Source organism: Elephas maximus, chromosome 4 (assembly GCF_024166365.1).
Source record: "Elephas maximus indicus isolate mEleMax1 chromosome 4, mEleMax1 primary haplotype, whole genome shotgun sequence".
Lineage (NCBI taxonomy): Eukaryota > Metazoa > Chordata > Mammalia > Proboscidea > Elephantidae > Elephas > Elephas maximus.
In genome coordinates this window covers 67,171,527-67,184,568 of record NC_064822.1, presented here as the reverse complement: position 1 = coordinate 67,184,568, position 13,042 = coordinate 67,171,527, and the positions used below count along the sequence as shown (strand labels likewise).

Below are 13,042 nucleotides of genomic sequence, written 5' to 3'. Positions count from 1 at the left end.
GGTCATAATTTATATATATGCATATATATGTACATATATGTATATGCGTGTGTGTGTGTATATATATATATATATACCTTCTTGGATTTAATTTTCTCAGATTTTCTATAAGGTTTGTATTTATCTTATTAATTTTAGGAAAAGGAGGGGAAAAATCAGCTTCATGTTTCCTGTCTTCACGCTAGAAAGCACTGTAGTTATTCTCATCAGCATCTGCAAAATAAGTTATAAATTTTTTTTATTCAGAAAATGAAATAAAAGAAGAAAGTTTGAAGATGTAAATGTTAAGAAAAAGGCAGAAATTTAGTTTTACAATATCTTTATTCCATTTGTACATTCCAGGATATACCTGCTCTCTAAAGATGCCTTCAACTACAGGATATTAAAAAAAAAATAGCTGAGGCAAAAAAATTGCACTAACTACCCAGTTCCCTCTGGAACATTAATCATTAGCGTACTTTCGATCTTCACTCTATCAGCCAATTTGTCACACATGAACTTTTCTTTTCTAGTACATGTAGTATCATAAACATATGTTCTGTCTGTATAGTAACAATATTTATCATTTAAGTGATCTGTGTTTCCTGTAAACCTGAAAGAAAAAATAAACAATTATAGATGACAAATCAGACATTTGAACTACTTTAACAAAAAATTACTTTTCCACATGACATATTGCTTCTAAGGTCTGAATTGTCTACAGTAAATCTGAATTAATGTTTGTAGTATCAAGGATATCCATGTTACTTGTTTTAATCCTCAATGACACAATGTCAAAGACTGCCTTATTTTGTCTCCTCTACTTTCTCACAACTGGATTATTTGCTGCCCCTTTCTTCCATGATTAGCTCACCCACCCTCTTGTCTAATATGATATAGAAGAGTGCTATTGCATAAGATTCTCCAAGTGATGGTTCCTTCTAGCCATTTTCAGAGATTTTACTACGAAGTTCTGAATAACAGCTGCTTGGCTACTAATCTAAAGGTTGGTGGTTTGAGACCACCCAGAGGCTCCTCAAAAGAAAGGTCTGGTGGTCTACTGCTGAAAAGCCAGCCATAGAAACCCTATGGAGCACAGCTCTACTCTGCACACACTGGGTCTCCATAAGACAAAATCGTGTCAAAGGCAACTGGTTATTGGTTAGACTAGATTAGTGATCGGGGACTAGGCATTTAAGCCAAACTTGTAAATTGAAATTTTTATCTTTTGGAGAAATGTAACATCAATATAGTTGGGTCAATAAATAAGGATTAAGACACTAAATAAGTTCCTTGGTTAAATTTTCAAGAGGGAGATTTCCTATTTGTGGTGACATAATACAGATGCCATTGATCCACAAACTCTTCCAGAAAAATGTACAATAATAGCAATGAGAATAAAAGGGAAATTTTATATACACATATATTCATATACATATCAGATACAGATATATATCATATACATTAATCCTTTAAGCCTGGAGCACAAAACAGATGCTGTGAAAACTGAACCAAGTTAAGGGGTGACACAAACAGAGGATGCCTATATTAATGGATCACAGATAAATCTGTCTGGGTACAAATTTTGTCAAAGAGAATAGCACACTCTGGAAGATCAACAAATGGAACTTTCTTTGAAACATCTAGTTGGAAATAAGTGGACGGTATTCAGTGGCCCCAAAAGACCTACTTGAGGTTGGGAGCTTTATGAGGAAAATGAGGACAATTTATTTTGAAATAAGTCAATGAGCCATGTAGTAAGTGGCCATAGAGCTGGTAATCCTTACTAGCTGCAGAGAAATGGAGGCTACTTCACCCTCCCCAAAACACAATAAAAGTAACAGATATGGTATATATTGGGCTTCATAGAGAGCTAGGGAGATGTTTTGCCAGTCTGGAACACACTGATTATGTTCACAGTAAAAATACTTAGAAGAGACACAGCTAAGGCATCAGGACACAGAAATGTCAAATATAAACAAATGAAAGAGGGTATCATGCAAATATTCACTAAAATGATATCAAACCAACCCCTTTGCCACTGAATTGACTCCAGCTCACAGCAAGCCTATAGAACAGAGTAGAATTGCCACATAGGGCTTCCAAAGAGCGGCTGGTGAATTTGAAAGCCGGCCTTTTGGTTAGCAGCCTGAGCTCTTAACCACTGCACCACCAAGTCTCCAAAATGATATCAGTGAAACTAAATTAATATCAGACAAAATAAACATTAAACAAAAAGAAAGAGCCAGTGTAAGTTTCAATATAACAAAAATTTAAAAAGTAAATGTGGATAAACTTAAAGAAATAGTGTCAATATGTATAATAGAAGTACAGGTAGAATGTAAGCTAAGACCACTATAGTAAAAGATTTTTTCAGTACACTTCCTTGACATTGATCAAGCAATCAAAAAAAAAAAATTAATTTGTTCAAGCAACCAAAAAAAAAGATTTAAACCATGTAATAAAGTTGATCTAATCAGCTTATACAAATTCTACATTTATTAACTTTAAAAGCGCACATTTTCTCAGGTGAAGACGATATTTAGAAATTTTATAAAAGTACTGGGATAAAAATCAATTCTCAGCAAATTTAAAATAATATGTAATATTCAGACAACATTCTAGGATCAAAGCCTAATTTGAGAATAATGGAACAGAGATATGTAAAAATTCCCCCCATATACTTGCATGTGAAGCACATTCACTCTTAAATAACTCAATTTTGATGGAAAAAAAAAGAAAATTTCTAAAATACTCAGGAATTTTTATAAATAAATACACCAAGTGCTAGTTTTCAATTTCTAGCCTTTCAGTTCCAAATCCACCCATTTTTTTTGCCCTGTTTTAGGACCCTGTAGACACTTCCCCATGGTCTTTGTTAGTACAGGGAGTTTCAGGGACACTGCACAAAGAAGGGAATTCCTGGTTTTGATGATTTTGTCCTTTGCTCCTATGACAGGGTGACTTGCAGGTAATTCTTTTTGCCAGTTGTATGCTGGAAACACAGTGCAATACACCCTCCCGGAAATTGTGTCAGTACTTCCTTAAACAACTGCCCTGTGAGTTTGGCTAGATCTCCAGGGGGCAGCTTCTCAGTGGAAGAGGTTCCATCAAGTCTGTTGGAATCCAATGAGTGACTTCCCTGAAACTCACCCCAATACTGCAGCAGGTGATTTCCCAAGTAGTTTTGCTAACACCTCAGAAGAGAGAGTCCTTAAGAATGAGTGTTTGCAACATTCCAGTTAATGGATACATGGAGTTTTACCAGCAGGAGGGTTTCTTTTTGCCAGCCCTGGCCTGCAGGAACTCAGAGAGCTTCTCTGACATCTAGTAGGCCACAAACACACCTTTTCCAAGGGTGGGAAAGTCATAAATTCAGGCTTGGGTGGGGACCCTTCCACAAGTTTCAAGTACTTTCTTTGGGAACTGCTCCCTGGGCCTTCATCTCTCATGGATTTCAGCTCTAGAGCTCTTTCTTTGCTAGAGGTAATCGCCTCTCGCCAGTTAATAATTCTTAGCATTCAATTTATCTTGTTCAAATTGCTGGTGATTACTTCCATTTCCTGAATTAACCCTGAATGATAAAGAATTGCTAAAGGAGTGGCCTGTGGAGATAGACTGATGTGATTTGGGGATTAATTTGTTCAAGTCTTTAGCTTCAGCCCAGTGCTCAGCTCCTTGCCAGTGGAAAATGAGATATTAATGACCCAAGAAACTTAGAGGCATCACCATTAATCAGGGTATGATCTCTGATTAATTGTGATGAAGTACCAACTGAAGCAAGTGCCTTGAAAGCCCCAGTCGTGCTGCACTAAATCTTAAGTTAGTAATGACAACTACGAGGACTATGGTGTGGGATGGAATTTCCCGAGTGCACAGGAGCACTTACAGAAAGAAAATAATTAGCTCAGGGTTTTTACCTCCCATTAAAGTCATGGACTGAGAACTAGTGAACTTCTAAACAGCTTGTAACCACAGTCTTATTCATGATAATCAAATACAAAAATTAACAGTGTGTTGTTGTTGTTAGGCACCATGGAGTTGGTTCTGACTCATGGCGACCCTCTGTACAACAGAACAAAACACTGTCTGGTCCTGCATCATCTTCACAATTGTTGTTATGCTTGAGCCAATTGTTGCAGTCACTGTTAGTTCATCTTGATGAGGTTCTTCTTTTTCACTGACCCTCTTCTTCACCAAGCATGAAGTCCGCCTCCAGCGACTGATGCCTTCTGATGAAAACCAACCAATAACTAACCCACTGCCATCGAGTTGATTCCAACTCATAGCGACCCTATAGGACAGAGTAGAACTGCCCAATAGAGTTTCCAAGGAGCGCCTGGCAGATTCAAACTGCTGACCTCTTGGTTATCAGCTGTAGCACTTAACCACTACGCTACCATGGTTTCCACCTCCTGATGACATACGTAAAATATGTGAGACAAAGTTTCATCATCCTTGCTTCCAATGAGCATTCTGGCTGTACTTCTTCCAAGACAGATTTGTTCGTCCTTTTGGCAGTCCGTGGAATAGTCAATATTCTTCATCAATGCCGTAATTCTAAGGCATCAATTTTTTTTCATTTTATTTATTCATTGTCTAGCATTCCAGTGCATGTGAGGCAATCCATAACACCATGGCTTGGGTCAGACACGCCTTAAAGTGACATCTATGCTTTTTAACACTTGAAAGAGGTTTTTTGCAGCAGATTTGCCCAATGCAATGTATTGTTTGATTTCTTGACTGCTGTTTCCGTGGTCGTTGATTGCGGATCCAAGTAAAATGAAATCCTTGACACCTTCAGCCTTTGTTTATCATCATGTTGCTTATTGGTCCAATTGTTAGGATTTTTGTTTTCTTTATGTTGAGGTGTAATCCATACTGAAGGCTGCTAACCAAAAGGCTGGCAGTTTGAATCTGCCAGGTGCTGTTTGGAAACCCCATGCTGCAGGTCTATCCTGTCCTATCGTGACGCTATAAGTCAGAATTGACTTGACAGCAATAGGTTTGTTTGGTTTTTGGTTTACATACATATGTATGTGTGTGTGTGTATTTGTTGTTTTTGTTGTATACAATTGAGTTGCTTTTGACTCATAACCACCCGATGTGTGGAGAACAGAGCTGCTCCACGGGATTTTCAAGACTGTGACCTTTTGGAAGCAGATCGCCAGGCCTGTCTGCCGAGGTGCCTCTGAATGTGTTCGAACCACCAACCTTTCATCTAGTAGTTGAAAGCTTAACCATTTAGGCCACCCAGGGAGATAAATACACAGGAATACATTATCCTAAAGGGAAGGTAAGCACAGTGCTTGCCTTGCTTACCAGATCATCTGTAATGAAAAATTTCACATTCTTTCAACATATCAAAGATTTTGCTTTTAAGGTGCCCCGTCTTTGTTCCACGGAGCCTCTGGTGGGTTCTAACCGCTGACCTTTCGGTTAACAGCCGAGTGCCTCAGTACTATACCACCAGGGCTGCTCATATTTTTCTAGTGTCTTATAAATGTATTGCTTCCATTTATATTTTTAATTTATTTGAAGTATTAAGTGGAAATATAAATATGTTTTCATTCAAGTGAATAACTAATTATGCCTGCTAATTTATTTTGTACTTCCTTTTTTCCCCAATAATCTGAAATTTCAATGTTTAATCATTATTAAATTCCCTGGATACCTTTTTTGTTGTTGTTGTCTAGGTTATACTGTTCCATTTATCTATTTTTCTGCCACCATATCTTAGTTACAGGAGCCTGAGTTGCACAAGTGGGGTGTAATCAACTGCCTACCTAAAGACTGGTGGTTTTAATCCACCTACAAATCCCTAGAAGAAACGCCTAGTGAACTGCTCCCTAAAGATGACAGCCAGAAAATCCCATGACGCACACGGGGTTCTACTCTGTATCACATGGTGTTGACTCAACGCCAACAGATTTTTATATTCTAGTATTTTTATATTCTAGTAACTTGATAGTTTTTAGTACCTGCCAAAGAAAGTTCCATTATAAAGCTTCAATTCTTTCAGAAAACTACAATGGCATTTGCCTAATTGCAAGTTATAATTAATCAAATATGAACAACCAGTAATCCTAGTAGGATTCTCAGTGGCAATGGACTAAATGTGTATAAATTAACTAGTGGAGATTTAATCTCTTACTAATATAGAATTTTTCCATCTAGGAACATCAGATGGCTTCTTATAGTTCATGTTTTATTTCATAACTTTGCTCAAAATGGTTTAGTTTTCTATATATAGTCCATGTATCTCTCTTATTAAATACAGACCTAGATATCAAAGAAAAAGAAAAGAAAAAGATTCTACTTCTAGGCATGGCTGGCATCTGTCTCTCTCCCAATCCCACAGCACCTTCCTACAGGATCAGAGCCTTTTTTCAAATTTACAATCCCTGATAGGGACAGATTACCCAGTAAACAAGGTAAGCATGGGCATACTTGTGCTTTACTAATCTGTAGTGAATAATTTCACATGGGTTACACCACATGGGTTTCCCACGTGAAGTTGCTCACTCCAGATTAGTAAGTAAGCATAAAGTAAGCCCATACTTACCTTGGTTACTGGGTAATCTGACCCCATACACATAGATAGAGAAAGATAGGTGTATCAGAAAATCTTTTTGTTCTGGTGTCCGAAAACCTGATTTCAGTTGCCACAATTGAGAATTACAACTTTTTATCCTGTTTCCTGACCTAAGCCAATTCACAGGCCCATAGTTCTTTAATTGAAAATAAGATTGTGACTGTTTAGGAAGGATCCTATAGCATTACTGCAAGGATGCACCTTAAATATCCCTCCAAAACGTCCCCAAAGGAAGTCCTGGAAGCCTAGAGCCACTCATTCCAATGACTTTGGCTGGGGAGGAGGGATATCTAAACAAATCAGGGGTAATGAGACACTGAATTGATGCTAATTCCTGTAAACCCCAAAATACCACTGTGAATCACTAGCCCAAATGGCAATTTATGGTAGGTAGTCAGTCGATAGATGGAATATTGGCTCATGTGTGGCTACCAGTATGCCCAGTTAGTAAAGAGATATACCCTATGATTATTTCTCTGATTTCTGAATATGTAATTGGAATAAATCAATTTGGCAAGTTTCACAATCCCCATGCTGGTTCTTCTGACAGGGTGAGGAGTGTTATGATAGAAGGGCCAAGTGAAAGCTCCTAGAACTTCCTTTCTCTATAAAGAGAGTTAACCTGAAGTAATTCCACATCCCTGGGTGTATAGTAGATTAATGCCACAATTAATGCCTTGAAAATGAAGGAATGTGCAACCTAATTCATCCCTGTTTAACTGACTTATTTGGACTGTACAGAAGTCAGATGAATCTTGGACAATGGCTATAAATAATACTAAAATTAATCAGACATTGTCTCAGATGTCAAATCTTTATTGAAGCAAATAAACATAGCTCTTTATATTTGGTCTCATTCCTATATGATCCCTCCACTCTGCAAGTAATTTAATCCACAGAGATCTAGGTCACCTAGACATTTTACAAAACATCACACTAGTTTGATGAGCTGGAATTAGCTAGAAAGTTAGAGATAATCTCCACAATAATTCAAGGGCATACCATCTCAGTGTAGTTCCTAGGGGACTCAGTAGTATTAAGCATGTCAAGAAAAAAAAAAAAAAATTTTTTTTTGTTTTTTTGTCATCTCCAAAAACAAAACAAAAAAAGCACAGCACAACATTTTTCTAGGATTTGGAGGCAATATATACCATATTTGAGTGCGCTAAGGTGATCAAGTACAGAATCATCAATATATGGAGTAATTTACAATAGAAATAAGAGCAATAGAAGGTGTGTCGGCAGATCTAGACTGCAGTTCAAGCTTCTGTGATATGTGGGCTTTATAATCCAGCAAATCCAATGATACTCAAGTGTTTGTGGCAAAAGGGGTGTTATATGGAGCCCTTGGCAGGCAACAATGGAAAAATCAGAGTAGAAATATATACTTGCTGTCAATCTATGCATCTATAAAACCACACTTACCATGCAAATTTAACACCAAAGGTTTTGCACTACCCTATCTCCTTTCCTTATTCATAATTCTCTTCTGTGAAAGAAAGAAACTTGGCTCCCACTGTCCAAAATAAATTTATCGTTTGCTCATTTGCTCAATGCTAGAATTCACATGATGCATTGCATTGGCCTAACATTCTGCAAAAAGAACTTTTTAAAGTGTTAAAAAAGTAAAGATGTCACTTTAAGGACTAAGATGTGTTTGGCCCAAGCCATGGCGTTTTCAATTGCCTCATATACACCTGAAAGCTGGACAATGAATAAGGAAGCCCGAAAAAAATTTGATGCCTTTGAATTATGGTGTTGGTGAAGAATATTGAATATACCATGGACTGCCAGAAGAACGAACAAATCTGTCTTGGAAGAAGTACAGCCAGAATGCTTATTAAAGGAAGGATGGTGAGACTTTGTCTCACATACATGGAACATGTTGTCAGGAGGCACCAGTCCCTGGAGAAGGACATCATGCTTGGTAAAGAAGAGGGTCAGTGAAAAAGAAGAAGATGCTAAATTAAATGCATTGGCACAGGGGCTGCAACCATGCGCTCAAGCATAATGATTGTGAGGTTGGTGCTGGAGAATGGTATTCTGTGGTACATAGGGTTGTTGCTATGAGTCAGAATTGACTCGAGGGCACCTAACAACAACACAAAGAATTCACATGAAATAGTTTCAGAATTTCTAATCCATGTTGTTGTTGATTGGTGCTGTCAACTCTGTTTGAACTCAAAGGACCCTGCATGCAATAGAAGAAAACACTGCCTGGCTCTGCATCATCCTCACAATCGCTATTATGCTTGAGCCAGTTGTTACAGCCACTATGTCAGTTCATCACAATGAGGGTCTTCCTCTCTTTCACTAGACCTCTCCTTTACAAGCATGACATCCTCCAGGGACTGGCCCCTCTAGATAACATATCCTAAATATGTGAGATGAAGTCCTACCATCCTTGCTTCTAATGAGCATTCTGGCTTTACTTCTTCCAGGGCAGATTTGATCATTCTTCTGGTAGTTCGTGGTATATTCAGTATTCTTTGCCAAAACCATAATTCAAAGGCATTAATTCTTCTTCTGGCTTCCTTATTCAATGTCCAGATTTTGCAAGCGTATGAGGCGATTAAAAATACCATGGCTTGGGTCAGGTGCACCTTAGTCCTCAAAGTTACATTCTAACTGATATAACTGTGAAAAGTTAACTTATAAGCACAGTTGAATATATGTTTATATTATTCTTGTCTTTGGTTTGAGTACATATAATCAAAATAGTGGATATGAGGGGTTTGTCCTATTTTTTGAAGTCATTGTGTATTTTTTTAATCTGAAGTATAAGATAGTTTAAAAAGTCAAAAGTATACAAAAAGGAATATTCAGAAAATTGTTATACCTTGAGTTGAGATGTATCACTTTTTTGTGGCCTTTCTATCCATGATCTTGTAACTCCCACTCAAGTGACTGGGACTGTGTTAAAGGGCAATTGAGGTCTACCAATGGGATTGGTCACTTTTGCCATCCCCCTGGGATTAAAATTAGCCACCCCAGAGGCATGAGAGTGGATCCTACGTCCACCACGGAAGGAGAGCCAGATCATCCTTTGGAACGGGGATCCCTGCACTGAGAAGCTCCTGGAACCAGGAGATGAAGAGAAAGAGCAAGATGTAACACTAAAGGCAGCAGGGACCCAGTAGCAGGAAAACAAACAAATTGGTCTTAGAAGTAGAAGCAGAATGCTCCTTAGAAGTGAGGATACAGGCAGGGCCAAGATGGCGGAGTAGTCAGATGTTTCCAGTGGTCCCTCATACAACAAAGTCCAAAAAGAAAAGTGAGTCAATTATATATATATCGCAAGACATGAACTCTGAGCATCAAAGGCAAAGTTAAAAAATTGGACTAAGGATGGGGGAGGGAGAGAAGGTGCAGGAACAGGAAGGAGATGGTGAGTCAGCGGAAGTGCTACAATCCCTATTCCCCTGTGGTGGGACTGGCAGTAGTGTTCTGGGACATGGCTGCTTCAACAAAAGAAAGCAAGAGAAAAGGCATACCCCATAACCCAGGTGTGACCACCGTGGGGCTGGCAGTGGCATAAAGGACATGGCTCCTTCAGCGAAAGAAGGTAAATGAGGTACCGCAACACTGGCCCGAAGCACGAAATGGAGCCAGCACACACAATCTACACACGCCTCTGGAATCTGATATAAAACAGAGTTCTCGGCAGAAGATAAATGATTTTGTCTAATTTACCGCACAGATCTAATAGGTCCTCCTTTTGAAAGAACTCTCTCATCTATCTGATCCCTCCTCCCTCAGCCCTTGCTAGCTTCATTAACAGTTGATTTCCCTGGACCTGAAACAGGCATTCTCCTGTTCTTGGAGAAGGAACAAATTAACCAATGGGGAAAAAATACTCCCTAATCTGGAAACTCAAAGCAAAAGTGGCTCCAGTCAAGGCACAAGCAGTCCACAGACTTTGTCTTCACCCCTGCAGAGATCCAGGTGGCTCCCATTACATCGGATAAGATCTGGCTGTTATATTGCAAGGGTGAATCTGTTTGAGGTCTGACTGTAACTGTTTTAGCTATGCGGTGGAGAGGCAGGTTTCTGACCTCTGATACCTCTCTGCCTATTAAACACGGCCCTTACCTACCCACAGGTAGGGCCTGAACTGGAGGCTCCACCCATACCACCTATCCACCTGCGACAAGGCTCCAAGGGTAACTGGTACCTACCAGACCTTACAGTTAAAAACACTGGTATAACTGCAGAGCCTACCCACAAAGCGCTCTAGAGAACAGGGATGTGCCTTCCTCACAGACATTCAGGGGAAGGTTGTCAGCCCCTGCCTTCCTCAAAGTGTGACGCCCTGCTGCTACCAAAAAGTGCACATACACCAATCACACCAGTCACCACTGCTCCTGTAAGATCGTAGGTGAGAGCCTACACCGCACACTAGGTGACAAACTACCGGGAAACCTAAGCTGAATCCATACAAGAATAGTGAATGGACTCCTAGGATCAGATACCTGGTAATAGCTCTAGTCATGTGGTAACAGGACATTAGTGCTTCAAAGGCTCCAATAGTCAAGTTAGCTCACTCTAGTAGCCTATTTGGGTATATCAAAACAAAAGAAAGCAGGAAACTAGGACATAGTGAGCAAACATAAAATAAATTAATACAATAACTTATAGATGGCTCAGAGACAACAGTCGATATCAAATCACATAAAGAAGCAGACCATGATTGCTTCAACAAACTCCCAAAGCAAAGAATCAAGGAGTCTTCCAGGTGAAGATGTATTCCTGGAATTACCAGATGTAGAATACAAAAGATTAATATACAGAACTCTTCAAGACATCAGGAAGGAGATCAGGCAAAAGCAGAACAAGCCAAGGAGAACACAGATAAAGCAGTTGAGGATATTAAGAAGATTATTCACGAAATAATGAAAAACTTAATAGGCTGCAAGAATCCATAGAGAGACAGCAATTAGAAATTCAGAAGATTAACAATAAAATTTTAGAATTAGGCTACTCAGTAGAAAGTCAGCAGAGCAGAACTGAGGAGACAGAAGCCAGAATGAGTGAGATTGAAAATAAAACATTTGGCAAAAATACCTTCAAAGAAAAATCAGATAAAAGAATTAAAAAAAATGAAAAACCCTAAGAATCACCTGGGACTCTATCAAGAAAAATAACCTACGAGTGTTTGGAGTGCCAGAAATGGGAGGGATAACAGTAAATACAGAGAAAATCGTTTAAAATTTGTTGGCAGAAAACTTCCTTGACGGCGTGAAAGATGAAAGGATATCTATCCCAGATGCTCATTGAACCCCATACAAGGTAGATCCTAAAAGAAAGTCACCAAGACATATTATAAGGAAACTTGCCAAAACCAAAGGTAAACAGAAAATTTTAATAGCAGACAGGGATAAGGGACAATTTACCTACAAGAAAAATCAATAAGAATGAGCTTGGACCAATCAGTAGAAACCACGTAGGGAAGAATGCAAAGGGATGATATATGTAAAGCATTCCAAAGGAAAAAAAAACAAACCCGGTGCCATCGAGTCGATTCTGACTCATAGCAACCAGCCAAGAATCTTATAGCCAGCAAAACTGCCTCTGAAATATGAAGGTGAAATTAAATCATTTCCAGATAAACAGAAGCTTAAGGAATTTGCAAAAACCAAACCAAAACTACAAGAAGTACTAAAGGGAATTCCATGGTTAGAAAATCAATAATATCAGATATCAACACAACACTAGAACTCAAGACAGAGCAACCACATATAAACCCAGATAGGAAAATCACAAAAATAAATCAAGATTAAAAAAAAAAAAGCTCAAAACAGGGAATCAGCCATGCCATTATGTAAAAGATGACAGCATTAAATCAATAAAGAGGGACTAAATAGCCCAGTCATAGGTCTTCCATACGGAGAAGATATCAAAGTGATATAGGGATATACAAGATAGGTTTAAACTTACAAAAATAGGGGTAAATATTAAAGTAACGACAAAGGAGACTAAAAATTCTACACACAAAAATAAAAGAAAAGAAAAACATAAAGACAGCAAAAACAAATCAACAGCAATGAAAAAGAGGATCACACAATTTACAAAGAAAAACTACTCAGGACAAAAAAATAAGTGGAAAGATTAAACTGTCAACAACACACAAAAAAGACATCAAAATGACAGTGCTAAACTCATGCCGGGCTCTAATCATGCTTAATGTAAATGGACTAGATGCATCAATAAAGAGACAGAGAGTTGCAGAATGGATAAAAAAAAAAACGTGATTCGTCTATATGCTGCCTACAAGAGACACACCTTAGACTTAGACACAAAGTAAAACTCAAAGGATGGGAAAAAATATACCAAGCAAACAATACGCAAAAAAGAGCAGGAGTACCTATTATAATTTCTGACCAAAAAAACATAAAACGTATATCTACCACAAACAATAAAGAACAATATGTAATGATTAAAGGAACACTATTTTTTTTTATACCAGGA

General features: G+C 38.3%; 1 protein-coding gene across 7 annotated transcripts in view; it reads right to left on the bottom strand.

Annotated features, from left to right (window-relative positions):
• Positions 1 to 277: 277 nt before the first annotated feature.
• The window catches only part of LOC126075153 (C-type lectin domain family 12 member A-like), a 99,879-nt gene continuing 87,114 nt past the window's right edge, over positions 278 to 13,042 (bottom strand). For all 7 annotated transcript variants that reach the window (XM_049882412.1, XM_049882417.1, XM_049882414.1 and 4 more), the window contains one exon: positions 278 to 592. In XM_049882412.1, coding sequence (XP_049738369.1) covers positions 421 to 592 — 172 coding nt within the window. In that variant the 3' untranslated portion in view covers positions 278 to 420. The remainder of the gene's footprint in view (positions 593 to 13,042) is intronic.